General features: G+C 35.0%; 1 protein-coding gene across 1 annotated transcript; it reads left to right on the top strand.

The window, feature by feature from the left end:
- The first annotated feature begins 437 nt into the window (after nt 1–437).
- Nucleotides 438–14,665, top strand: LOC145945919 (protein big brother). Its single transcript, XM_083055194.1, has 3 exons — nt 438–906; nt 3,558–3,749; nt 11,712–14,665. The coding sequence occupies exons 1-3, from the start codon at nt 730–732 to the stop codon at nt 12,129–12,131; spliced, it is 789 nt and encodes a 262-aa protein (XP_082911320.1). The 5' UTR covers nt 438–729; the 3' UTR covers nt 12,132–14,665.
- Nucleotides 14,666–15,140: the final 475 nt, after the last annotated feature.

The following is a 15,140-nucleotide window of genomic DNA, read 5'->3' as shown; positions in this document are numbered from 1 at the left end:
AAACATAGGGGATACTTTCGAAAATCGTGCAGTGTCGTATTTTTTATTTTTTATTTTTTTTTGTCGAGAGTCTCATATATCCGCTTCTATTCCGTTTAATGGAGAATAAGGCACGCTTCGAGGCTCTTTGAAAATAAACGTCTCGCGAGTCGCGGACACGACGCTCTACCGTGTCACCATTTATAAAATCATGAGACCAGATTGCCGGGCAGGCTTTCACCCTCTCGGCGTCGACACACGCTCGCCGTTCCGGGTGCACACGACAACTCAGCTCCGGAGGGTTGAAGCTGAAGCTCGGGCTGGCTAGATAAACGGTCGCTCGAGAGAAGCCCGTGATTCTGTCGGTGGGGAAGAGCTAGAGAATCGAGGGGCGGTCTCGGGGCGTGTCGGGTTCCCGGGCTCGAGCGAGAGCCAGCATGAGGGGACCCCCGTTTTTCCCGGTGCTCCAGTCTCCATCGAGACACGACGACGTGTGGATCGATCGTCCGCGAGTAGTGTCTCTCCTCGCGGATATCTCTGGGATATCGTGATATCGTGATATCTCGCCGCACGCGAGAGAAAATCATCCAAGGGAATAATCTCGAGCGAAACTGGGAATTAATTTTTTTTTCTCGCGAGAGAAAAGCGAGAGTAGTTCAGTGATAGTCGGGGACCAGTCCGAGGTCACGTCCGCGAGACCGAAAGAGGAAATTTCGTCTCAGGAGGCACGCGACGTGTAAATTCGCGACGATGATGCACGCGATGAGCGAGCATGCTGGGGTCGGCGTTTTACCCTTCGACGGGATGGGTTTGTACGAACAACCGCGGCCACCCCGGCTAGTTTTCAAGATGCCGCGCGTAGTACCTGATCAGAAGTCGAAATTCGAAAGCGAGGAGCTTTTTAGGAGACTGAGTCGGGAGAGCGAGGTGAGTCCGCTAGAGAGGACACGCGAAAAATACACTGAGAGAATTTTCTCTTACAATTTACCCTGAAAATCATGGTAATCGTGGGATAATATGATGTAAGAAGAATTTTATGAGAATTTCTCTGATTAATCACAATAAAAATAATAATATCTATCACAATGTGAAATATAAAACGTGTTTGATTAATTTTACTAAACTGCATAGTAAAATTAATCAAACATATTTTATATTTTATTGTAATAGATATTATTTTTGTTGTGTTAAATATTAAGAAATTCAAAATACAAGGAAATTCTCATAAAGTTCTTTCCATAGCATATTGTCCTACGATTACCATGATTTTCAGGGTAAATTATAAGAGAAAATTCTTTCTGTATACTCATCGAAATAAAAATGATAAATAATATTAAGGTTAATAATTAAATGATATTAATATAAATTAATGAATCATTAATATTAATAATTAAAATAAATGATATTTTAAAATACGAATAAAGAAAGAAAGCTAAGAATCGACTTGAAAAACTTGGTTTTCAAGAATTCATCCGCTTCCTACTTTTATTTTCTCTTTTTTTCTTACAATTTTTATTTTTATCTTTTTTTATTCATTTTTTTTTCTTTTTTTTTGTTTTCCTTCGTTGAGATGTGCCCGTGTGAGATGTGTGAACCGCCGCCAAATCCACTAGATTTCAAGCTGTTTCGCGTCACACCCAATCAGAAGTTCAGATTTGAGAACGATGCGTTTTTTAGAAAACTGATCATGGACCACGAGGTGAGTCCATGTAAGAGAGAAAAAAACACTCCTCGAAATAAAAAATATAAATGAGATAAGATATTTTATAATTTATAAATACGAGAAATATTAAAAACCGACTGAAAATTGATTTTCATGAATTCATTCGGCTACAATTATTTTCTCTTTTTTTACAACTATTTTTCTTTTTTATTCACTTTTGAATATCCGAATCGTCGAAATATTTGTAGAAAACGAAAGAAGATAGATATCTCTTTGCCCTGCGTTAAAACGATATGCGAAATACATTGTTAAATATATGAGAATTATCGATATTTTTAAGAGAAAACGAAAATATTTGTATCGATAAATATGCAGGAATCATCGAGCTTGTAATATTTTTAAGAGGAAATATACGGAAAGATTCGAATGTTACGAATATCCTTATGTCGAAAGAATTGACGTATTTTCCTCATATGTATCGTCTATGTTTACAATCTGCTGCCGATCGTGTAATATCGAAGAATGTTTTTTTAGCTTATAAAAGAACACAATACTTTATGTCGACCTTGTCCGACTTCCAACTTTTAAAAACGAAAAAAATGTAATACTACATAGTCGCGAAAGTAATAATGTAAAAAAGCAAATAGCGTACTATGTAAAATTTACCTTGTAATAATTTAATCTTACATGCTTTGCCGTAGGAAAGCGATTATATGTATAAAGATATACTACATGATACTATTAAATTTTGTTTATAAATATCCAAGTTAGAACGAGGTACATATTGTAAAAAAAAGTATGTGAAATTACTTGAAAAATAAGTGAAAAAGTATACAATAAATAATGCAAATGTTATACATTTCTATTATTATGCAATTTTACTTATTATTCATGTAATTTTGTAATATATTTTTGTAGAATATATCAGATAATTGATAACTTTTTATGGATGTATGATAGCCTTCAAATCTATGCGATATATTTTATTTCAGAGAAATAATAATCAGAATAGTCAAATTTCTTGAAAATCTCAAGTGGTATTTTCGCACTTGTGTTAATATTTACATTGAAATTATATTGCGTTTATTCTAGGAATGATAATTATTATTGCCTCGTTATAAAATCGACATTAAATTCTTGTGCTAATTTTCGCTGATCGTTTTCAATGGATATCGTGAGAAATATCTTTCGATTTAGTTGGTGTAATGCGTAGAAATTTCGAAACCACAGGCAAAGGATTCCCCGTCGTTTGTCGACCTGAAATACGCGATATCATGCCGTAGGAATGTTGTCTTTTCTTCGAATTTGTCTAACCTTCGAATCACGTCGAGCGATGTGATTGCCGAGTGACAAATTAATATTCTGAGTGTTCTCTCTTTTGACAATTTTATCTGTGAATTTTTCTCCAGATCGTCTATGTGAATTACACGTAGACGATCTGGAATCTTGGAGAAACTTTCGAAATGATATTCGAGAATCGATACGTTATCTCTAAATAGTAAGATAATTGGATTATCGAGATGGAACATGGAAATTTTATCGTAGCCAGAAATTATTTGAAAAGCTTTTTTTCGATAGTTATTAGAAAATTAATATTTAAAAGTAATACGATTTTATTATCGTTTTGAAAAATCTTTGCTTTGATTCTGTGCTCCAGCATTACATTTATTTACATTTGTGATGATTTTTTTCAATGTTTTATTTTTACAAATACAGGTTTGAAGAATATTAATTAAATATAAAATTTATAAATTAAGTGTATAAAAATATAAAGTGTATAAAGGATCTTAAAATTTATAAACTTTCTTTGATATATATCTTGATAAATGCTTCCCCTGATAAATATTGATATTACTAACAAAAATATTTTAAATTATAATTATAATTAATAATTGTTGCTTTCTCTCTCTTGCAGGTGAGATATACGGGCTACAGAGATCGACCGCAAGAAGAACGACAAGTGCGTTTTCAAAATGGCTGTCGAGAGGGCCACACGGAAATCGCGTTCGCGGCGACGGGTACCAATCTTCAGCTTGTTTTTGGAAACACATCCGGGAATTACGCCGTCGATCCCTGCGACTGTGATTTCGACAAGGAACATGGAAAGGTAAGTCGACGCCATTCTTGTGTAAGATTATTGCGATTCTCGTCTCTCTCGACCATGTCATCATAGTGGACCGCAAACAACTCTCTCATCATTCGCCCCATTAGAATTCACAAACTCCAATATTACAAAAACTTATACGAAATTTAATGAATTTAATGGAAGAAACAGAATTTAGATTCTAGAAATTAAAAGAGACTTTTCTTTTATGTTAATAGAATTTAAAAACACATGAAAAATATTTTAGAATGACATATACTATATCAATATACTATATAATATAGTATATATTATATAATATACTATATAATATAAATATAAATTCTTTTTGAGATACCAGTGGGAATTAGAGTATTTTTTATACAGATTTATAAATATTGCAGAATCGTGAGAGATATGTTGCGTAAAAGAGAGCTATAAAAGGGACAGATTTTTATTTTTCGATGAAATAAGACTTTGACCACGTGAATTGGAATCTCGGAGCGATGCTTTTCGGTTTTCGATGAAAGCGATCGTGCGGTCATAATTGGGTCGTACGAGCGGGTAAATTAGGGGCCGTTAGGTACGAATCCGGCTCCTAACAACGTTTACCTTCCACGCGCGCGTCCGTAATTTAGTATCTCGCCGACCGACTGGCACTTCTCGGACAATGGCGCCGACGTGTCACCCCCGCATCCGGTTTCCCTGGGATGTCGGGCCTGCCATCCCCTCTTCTCCGCGGGGGTCCATTCTCGTTTAACCGGCAGAACCGACCCAATTTACCTCCGTGTTGCGTCAAAAAGCGGAAATAGGAGATTTAAATGGTATTAGCGGTGTAGAAAAATCGACAAGTCTCTCGGTTCAAGTCGAAGAATGCCGTTTTAGAAAAGTGAATCCAACGTTTTCATTCAAACGTGTACTTTATGATTTTATTTTCTAAGCATTGTGTTTTCTATTTAAATCATTGACAATGCAATGGCTTATATACGCCGGCGCCAAAGCCGACGCCTCTCGGTGTTGCCATCGCGATCAATAGTGGCGTCGTCGCGACGCCATTTTGCAAAATGCGCGCGCTGATCTTTTCGCGAACGTTCTCCATTATTCTGTAGCTATTTAATAGCTGTCTCTCCCCATAGTTTTCACACGTTTTACATTCTATTTTTGATGAAAAAACAAGAAAAATTTATCGTTCCTTTGTTATAAATTATATTTTTTATACAGACCATCATTTTTTTTGTTCTCCAGACAAGTTATATACCTACACATTTATATATTATATGACAAAGATTTGTATAAAAATATCGCAATTCTGTTCGGAAAAGCAAAATGAATTTTACGTTTCCGGTCCTTTTGTGACTTTATTCTGTTGAGCCATAAACCTTAGGCAAGTAAAAGCCATGTTACTATTAGTGGACAACAGTGGCAATTAGCGCTCTCGAAATTCGTCAAACCGAACCGCCACCAGATGCCTCGAGACCAACTAAAGTCACCCGGTTGTAATGGCTCGTAAATCTCTGTCTCTCGTAAAGGTCGAACGAAAAGTATCCTGCCAATCCTCTGCTTGTCTCGTCTCATCCTTTCCGGATTTTCGAAACTGCAAACGTTTTTTTTTTTATAATTTATACATAAATGAAGTATTTTCTCGAAACTTTTCCCTCAGATTTGTGAATTTTCACATATATCTCATTTTTAAAAATATGACATAAGACGAATCCAACATTTTAATAATTATATTTCCACGAAAATATTAAAGTGAAATTAATGTACACTGAGAGAATTTTCTTTTATTTACCCTGAAAATCATGGTAATCGTGGGACAATATATGGTATATGGTAAGAATTTTATGAGAATTTCTCTGATTGATATTTATTACAATAAAAATAATATCTATCACAATAAAATATAAAACATGTTTGATTAATTTTACTAAACTGCATAATAAAATTTACTAACTATATAGTAAAATTAATCAAACATTTTATATTTTATTGTAATAGATATTATTATTTTTATTGTGATAAATATTAATCAGAGAAATTCTCATAAAATTCTTTCCATACCATATATTATTCCACGATTATCATGATTTTCAGGGTAAATTCTAAGAGAAAATTCTCTCTATGTATTATTATAATATATAAATAAGTAATATAATATAAATAAGTAATATAATATATAATTATTTATATTATAATAAAAATAATTATTATATTATATCAATAATACATCATCAATCGAGGTAAAAAACACATTTATTCTTGTGCTCACACAGCCTCTTTTACATCTCCTTTTGCAAGCCCTCCCCCCTCTTCAAGCCTCTTTTATATCTTCTTTTGCAAAAAAAAAAAAAAGAGACGAAATGGATCGGAAACGATTCATTAGATTCTGCGCGCGGCGCGTTGTTTACGAGACGACCCGCGGGCTCCTTTTTGTTTTAATCGACAATGAGCGAAGGAATAAAGAGCGGCGCGCGACCACACGTGTCCTTGTTCATTGTGCCCAGTGTGCCCCGTAGCGCGACGTAATAATTAAGGGAGAGATCCGCGATCGAGATAGAAAGCGCGTGCACGATAATGACGGAGCCGTTTAACCCTTCGCCGATCGAACAGCTGATTCGCGTGACAGGACGGAGCTATCGAGGATTTAAAAAAGCATATCGCGAAATATCAGCTTCGATTAATTCTGGAACGCATAGTTTCGCGAAAAATAATTTCAAGAGTTCGTGGAAAGATAGTTTAAAGACGGTCTGAAAACATTATCTAAGAAAAAGAGGGAGGATTGAAAAAAAATACACATTCAGGAAATATCTTGAGAAAAAGAAAGTAATTTCCGCAGGATCTGTCGTATAATTTTACGCACCCTTAGGGTTAATAACGATCGCAGCGAGCCCTTCTTCACCCTTAAGAATCATAAAATTTATAGTTCGGAAACTGGGTCGACGGCCGGCCGTCGTAAAAATTAAAACGTACGTAAAACTGGATCCCGAGTCCGGAGACAAAGGACGCGACCCGCCATATTGACCCCACAGCTCGTCGTCCTTTCTGCTAGGATATCGTTGACGAATGGTTCCAGGGGCTAGCATTCACTTCGGGGTAGTGGACCAGGCGCAAAAAGGCGCCGTCAGGCGACGCCCACTGTGAAACAAAAGGGGGGCCGGCGAGAAATAGCCGGTCGTTTGTCTCGGGACATTCGGGAATCCTTGGTTCGGATCGCCCTTGCCGCCGATTTTTCACCCCTTTCCTTCATCCGCGCTCTATATTTCTATTTCTCTTTTTTTTCTCCCGCTTTTTTCCCGGCTCGCTAATGCAAATTAGAAAGGGTTGCGACGCGCGCGTTTAAATATCGTCGACTATTATGCAACGATAATGGTCGTCACGCCCGTAAGCAGAAGGAGAAAAACAAATGTTTCTCCTACTGTTCTTTCCTCCGTGAGAACGAGGAAGGCGATGACTAATGACGATGCGTCGTTTATGTCGCGTTTATACTCCTCTCTTCGTCGAGATCTGCTGTCTAGTTTTTTTTTTTTTTTCCGACCGTGTCTTGTCGCTCGCACGAAATATACATGTCTCGACAATTCGTCTCGCAATGTCAGATGCAAACGAGAATGTCGTCGCGCGTAAGAACATTTGCTTTGTTTCTATCTTAAACATATACACTGACAGAATTTTCTCTTAGAATTTTCCCTAGAAATCATAGTAATCGTGGGACAATATTGCAGTTTTACTAAACTGCATAGTAAAATTAATCAAACATTTTATATTTTATTGTAATAGATATTATTTTTCTTAAATTCTTTCCATACCATAATTTTCAGAGTAAATTCTAAGAGAAAATTCTCTCTGCGTATGATTCTATTAAAAAAATTCCTTTCTTGTCACTGTAAATGCAAAATAAATTTAATTAAGTATGTAAGAAATATTTATAAGAAACTAATATTTTATATATCATGAATATTTTTCTAAAATTATTTATCATTTTTAATTGCTTAAAGAAGTATTTAAAAATACATATAATCTATATTGATGAATATATCATCTGTAGAAATCGTCGAGAGATAACTCGCGATGTTTTTACAAGGAGAGATGCACTGTGGATATTTTCATACTCATATTTTATATACATATATTATGAATATCTTTCTAAAATATTTTATTATAAATTAGATTTGAACTGCTTAAAAAATTGATAAAAAATATACCGAATCTATAGAAATTGTAGAGATATAACTCGCGATGCTTTTACAAGGAAAAATGCATATTAAATATTTTTGTGTCGAAAGACGTATTTTCCCGCAGTCGCTTGCGTTTTACACTTATCTTGATATGCAACGTCGCGTAATAAGATTTAATATTTCCGCCTCGTCTTATACCTGGAAGCTGGCATTAATATGCATAAGATTGCGCGAGAAAGCGAAACTTTCCGTCTCGAGAGAAAACTGCTTTTATCGTCTCGCACTTGAAATTAAACATAGAGAGATAAGAGAATCGATTCTGATCTCATCTCGTTACGATGACACGCGAAAGAGAGTGACGGGAATTTTTTTCGTAACGTGAAAACCCAAAAGTTCTCGAACCTTTTATAAGATGAAAGGCCGCGAGAGCGATTCGATTATCGAAAACGTTTAAGGCCCCCAAAGCGCGCCCCGCGTTTTCGCACCCCGCGGCTCGATTATTAGTGCATAAAAATGCACCCCGCGGTGCATTGTTGAAGGCGCAGCTGTAAGAATGAAACGAGATGTAACGTCGATTTACCTCTCCGTCGACGAGGCTCCGTTCGTTTGACGCGAATCTCGAACTAATTACGACCTATAAACGAAGCTGTCTATATCCTTGAATGCTAATAAGATTTATCATTTTTAATGACTTCAAGAATATGAGCACAATAATGCATTGGCAAAATAAAAAGAAATTTATTCCTTGGAAATTTTAATTTATTATATACTTTTAAATAACAAAGAAATCTGAAAAATGTTATATTAAAAAAAATGTATAATTATAATTATATATATCTTGTATATATATATAATTTCGTATTATATCTCGTATCACTTATCACATTGATGTTTAAATTATATTTTATATTTTATTATATTTTATATTGATTTTGAAGATTAAGTTACATTAATTTTAAGTGTTAAATACAATATTATATTTTAATATATATTTTATTATATAATATATATATTATATTATGTATATTAGAAAAATATATATATTATATATGTATATTTTTTTCTATATAGATATGAAATGAAAATGTGTTGTAAACAGAATAATCGTGCAGCATTTTAAGTCATTTCATTAATTGTGTATCGCCGTTCATTACGTCAGGATCACAAATATACAGTCTCAGACTGGTTTTCCCCGAGCGTTCTTGACCTCGTAATAATATCTGGGCTCCGTGGCGGGACCACCGGAAGTCGGGTCGTTTGCCAGAAAATAAAATAGCACCGTGTTGCGCTGTCGGCGCAGAAGCCGGTAATCGTTTTTCGAGAGCCGTTCATTTAGATTTTCCTCGGAAAACATCGCGTGGCAATTTTCTCGGATTATAATTAATAGTCATAAATGTAGCCAAGAGAAAAACACAATTCTACATTACACGAAGGAAATGTTAGAGAGAGAGAAAGAGAGATAATTTTTGTAAAATTCTATAATATATATAATTAAATATCATTTTGTGCTTTCTTTTCTATTTTTATAGTAGTAAATAAATAATTTGAAGAGTTATTATATGCTCATAATTCTTTCACATGTTTAAGAAAATTTAGAAGAAAATAAATTTATAATGATATGTTAAATGATATGAAAATAATATAATATAATAAATATTTAACGATATGAAAATTTCTGCAGTAAATTCAGCATTAAAATACTCTTCACGTTCTCGATCGACTAATTATCACACAATTTTCTAATTCGCACACTGAGAGAATTTTATCTTAGAATTTACTCTGAAAATCACGGTAATCGTGGAACAATATGGTATGGAAAGAATTTTATGAGAATTTCTCTGATTAATATTTATTACAATAAAAATAATATCTATCACAATAAAATATAAAATATGTTTGATTAATTTTACTAAACTGCATAGTAAAATTTACTAACTATATAGTAAAATTAATCAAACCTATTTTATATTTTATTGTAATAGATATTATTATTCTTATTGTGATAAATATTAATCAAAGAAATTCTCATAAAATTATTTCCATATCATGATTAATTTTACTAAACTGCATAGTAAAATTTACTAACTATATAGTAAAATTAATCAAACCTATTTTATATTTTATTGTAATAGATATTATTATTCTTATTGTGATAAATATTAATCAAAGAAATTCTCATAAAATTCTTTCCATATCATATTGTCCCACGATTACCATGATTTTCAGGGTAAATTCTAAGAGAAAATTCTCTTTGTGCAATAAAGATTGCAAACGAGTCGAAATACTCGCGAAATACTCGAGATAATAGCGCGCTATTGCACGACTATATTTTATAGCGAGGATTGTACTATAAAGAGTTCTGCTTGTAATTGATTTCTTATACAAGTAAGGCGCAGCCTCGCCTCTCTCAATCTCTCATCTCTCTTTCCATCCCGAGACCGCGAAGCCTCGTACCTTCCAATCTGCGTAATCGCTCTCCGGAAATAAGAAGCGTTCGCCGTTGTTGAACACGAGGAAGGGGGGCCTCGGGGGGAACGAAAGAATGGGGCACGTGATTGAAACTTGCGGATAGTGGTCCGGTAATGGAGCCCTCCTACAACCCACGCCGAGAGATTTTAAAAAAGAAAGATCATAAGAGGTTGCTGTAAGCGAGTCGATATCGACCTCGAAGAGAGAATCGACGTCCCTCGTCATTTTCTTCGCGCACGTAGATTTCGAGGAATAACACGTCGGGTCAGTAATAGACATTCGGATGACATGATTAGCAGTCAAGATATTTTAATGCTTTAATTAATTGTTTTGATTAATTTATTAATTTTAATTCCTTTGGTCACGAAATTTATGGTGATACAATGAATTTTACTGCTATTTATAATATATTTGGATAAAAGAAATTAATATTTGAATTTTACAAGACGTAATTTTTATGTATTATTACGAAAAACATTTCTCTACTTTAATAGAGTTTATATCATCAACTGAAAATAATACACGTGATTGCGATAATGATATTGTTAATCGAATTTCAGAAATTAAACCGTCTTAACTTAAATAAGTTAAATAAAATTAGAAAATAAAACTTTTCATCAAAATTTTTAACTCTTTTGACTTCGAAATCTACTGTAGCGTGAATTTTATTGCTATTTATAATATATTTGAACAAAAGGAAATAATATTTAAATGTCACACTAAGATGCATAATTTTGATACATTATTACAAAAAAATTCATTAGTCTGTATGAATTTAATTTAGATACATAAGAGATCTTCCTATTTTCATTAAAAAAATTCGAAAGGATTACTCCCTCTTGATATCGAAAAATATTTGAATCTCGCCTCCGTTCCCTTACTACAATTAATCCTACATCCAACATCAAGTCCAACGAAAGACAAGCACAACGTAAAGCCACTTTCATCTGAAGACACATCTGAAACCTCAAGCCAGAAATATTCTCCATCGATCCTAAGACCATCCAAGACCGTCCTCGAAGGAAGGATCCCAAATCATCGACGAGTATCGACTAAGGATTACTCCTTCTTGATATCGAAAAAGATTTGAATCTCGCATCCAGAATTCTCCCGCTACAATGAATCCTACATCCAACATCAAGTCCAACGAAAGATGCACAACGTAAAGCCAATTTCATCTCAAGACACGTCCGAAACCACAAGCCAGAAATGTTCTCCATCGATCCTAAGACCATCCAAGACCGTCCCTGAGGGAAGCATCCCGAGATCGACGAAGTATCGACGAAGTTTCCACGTGGACACATCAGCACTGACATTTTGCGTCCCGCCGATCGCGGTGTTTCAGGTTCACCTGCGCTCGCATCTCATCATGAACGGCGTGTGCGTGAGATGGCGTGGCTGGATCGACCTGGACCGGCTCGACGGCGTCGGCTGCCTCGAATACGACGAGGAGCGCGCCGGCGAGGAGGACGCTCTGCTGCGCGATCAGCTGGAGCGCTACAATCAGCGGTTGCGCGAGTTCGAGGAGAAGCAGCGCGCCTATCGTACCGGGGCGGCCGCGGCCGCGCAGCCGCCGCATCTGAACCATCATTATCACCACGACACCCATCACGCGGCGAGCCATCATCATCACCACCATCACGGCCACCACAGTCGGCACGGGGTGGTGGGCGCGGGGGCCACCGGGGCCACCGCGACCGGCATCGAGCCCCACCTGCCGCATCGCCAGGACCCCGAGATGGAGGTGCGACTGCGGGCCTACTGAGGCCTGCGTAGATCCGACTGCCCCCGATGATGACGACGGTAAAAGCGACGACGACGAGAGAGAGAGAGCCCATCCTTTTGTCTTCTGGATCGATAATGTTAAGCGCGTCAACGTTTTATTAGGTAAAATCGCGAAAATATCGGGGATAATCGTGCACTTCCCCCCCGTTCTTTCGCATTCTTAAGGAGAAGTGTTTAAAGAGAGGCGGTATAGGTATGTATAGGTATTATCGGATTTCTCGCCTGTTCTGCGACGCGTTTTCCGTCAGTATCTGTATCATCGTCTGCTGCTGCATTTTAACGATTAAACGCGATGCAACGAGCATAACGTATTGACGTTGTTCGACAACGAATGTGAAAGTTACGCGCGAACAAATGCGTTTTCGTGCCGGACATTTAAACGTGGAATGTGGCCTTGCTTTCGTTTTGTTACACTTTGTCAAAAATCAGTTACCTTGAACACACTTGCCGAATTTGGAGAAATGCGAACTTCACGCGTTAGAAAGGTTTCATCTTCTCTTTGGATTTTAACAATGCTCTCACAGCAGTCGTATTAACTACAACGCTAAGCGAGTTTCACCCACATTTCGTCCGCGAGTTCAGTTTTCTATAAATATATAAATATATATATATATTGTAATTTATATAAATATTTAATAATTATATATATATTATAAATATGCAATAATTATTTAAATATTTATAATATTTATAATGTATATATATATTATAAATATATAAAAAATATATATACTATAATTAAATATATATTTATATATATAAAATATATATAAATATATATTTAATTATAGTTTAAAAGTTTAAACAATTCTTTTGCAGTTGATTGCGATTAAATTAATCGTTCGTCGTAGGCTTGTTTAGATTCTCTCGATTAATCAATATTACTCGCTCGATAAATTCCCCCCAAAAAATAAGAGTAGCAATTTATTTCCACGTATCATTTTTGCAACAGTGATAAAAATAGCGCTCATTTCTGATGTACCAATCAACCGCTTCAAGGTCAAAGCGCTCGTTAACATCGCGTACTTTACATAAGTATATCCTGCGATCCGACACGTGATTCGTCATTTAACGAAACGATCGCCGATCGTTTTAGGACTACGACAACATTATGGAAATCTCATAGGCCAATTTAATGCTTACGTTCTATCGTAAGAACAGCAACACGATCGTTCGTTAAGAGAATCTATCGATAATAAGTGTCGCAGAACAGGCAATTTTGCGTACGTCAGGAAGTCACGGCTGCTCGTTGTCTCTTTACGTGTGTAATATTTCATATTTTTTAAAAATAATGTTTCAGAATGCTTTTTATAAAAAAAATATAATAATCACCAATTTATCTTTATATCTAATATTAAATTTTTTCTTAAATTTTCTTAGATTTTCTTAGATTTTTTTTAGATTTTCTTAGTTTTTTTAAGATCTTTTTAAATTTCATATATTTCATCTTTTAATATTGAGATTCTCATAGAATAGAAAAAAAGTACGATAACATTTTTTCGAATATGGAAAAAAATATTAGCTATTATTAGCTATTAGCTTAAATTTTAAATATTACCTATAGTTAAATTTTAGATGTTTCTATATTATTACCTTAAATTTAATTACCACGTCTAAATTCTAACTACAGTAACCAATATTTTTAACTATAATTCTTCAAACTATAGCTTTATAAAATTTAACTAATATAACTAATGATAACTAATATTTTTTTCCACGAATTTTTATCACGAATTTTTTTAAATTTTATTTTTAGACATAATTTGTTTTCGCATTTAATATTTTGTTTAAATAAATTCACGAGGCTCTCTAAAAAAAATGTCTAATTTTTATAATAATGATATATTTTCCTTTGTCTTCCGTCGCGGAAAGACCTATCCTTCCGCATCTCCTTTCACTCGCGCGAGAGCGAGATGTATTCGCGAAGATACTATTCGCGTCTGATCGCAAAGAAGAGACACAACGGCCGTGATAACGATTGCGTCATCGAGCGATGTGGCTCATCATTGACGAAACGCGTGAATCACGATGATTCCCGGCTAGTGAGTGCCGATGAGTCAGTGTGTGCGGATGCGTCTGCTTACATTTTACTTTTAAGTTGAGTACGTGATCGCCGTAAGAAAAAAAAATAATATAACAAAAAAATCTTTTGTTACATTGTACATATTTGTAAAGAGTTTATAGATTAAAGATATCATTTTTGCGTCGGATTCTCTCCGCTTGTTTCGCCCTTCTTTCCCCGCGCTTACACCGAGAATATCCTGATGTGTAACTGTGTATAGAGAGTATATTAAGATTATCATCGAACGATATGTATTCTTTTTACATGTCTATCTCACTGCGTGGATATTATTTCGTCTAATTAGATTTCATCGTGTTAAGTGATACGAGAAAAGTATAATAATTGTCATTATTTTAATTGTTCCACTCTAGGGATTTTTGTGATGTGTATTATAAATTAATACAAAAATAATATCATGATTTTTATGGACGAGAGTCAGGACCATTTTTAATCTATTCCCATATCTTTCATTTAATATATTTCTACGTGCAGAAGTATTAAATAAATATTTCTATGTCATAAAAAAATATTAAATAAATATTAAATAAATATTAAATATTTCTGTGCATTTTGTTATAATAAACGAATGTCTTTCAGAACTCTTTCGTGCAACGAAATTTACACTTTAATATATATCTTTTAATTGACGGGACACGCTTTCCGAGAAATTTTTACCGTAAGATTCATTGAGAATTGCTCCCGTAGAGGATGACAAAAGTTTTCTCCGCTCCGTCAATCAATGACCCATGAAAGAAATGACTTTCCCCGCCTATCCGTTGCATTGTTGGCGACAGTAAACTTCGACGTAAAACGAGCACGCCTTTGTATACTGTTTTCGAAAGTCTGCAGGACACGTGAGGGAGGATCGGAACGAAAAGAAGAAGGCATGATGTTCAAAATAGAATCAAACTTTTCCAAATTCTATTA

Source organism: Prenolepis imparis, unplaced genomic scaffold (genome assembly GCF_030444845.1).
Source record: "Prenolepis imparis isolate NDT839.2.m4 unplaced genomic scaffold, iyPreImpa1.0 SCAF_15, whole genome shotgun sequence".
NCBI lineage: Eukaryota > Metazoa > Arthropoda > Insecta > Hymenoptera > Formicidae > Prenolepis > Prenolepis imparis.
The sequence above is the reverse complement of the archived record's forward strand: the minus strand, read 5'-3'. Positions and strand labels throughout refer to the sequence as shown.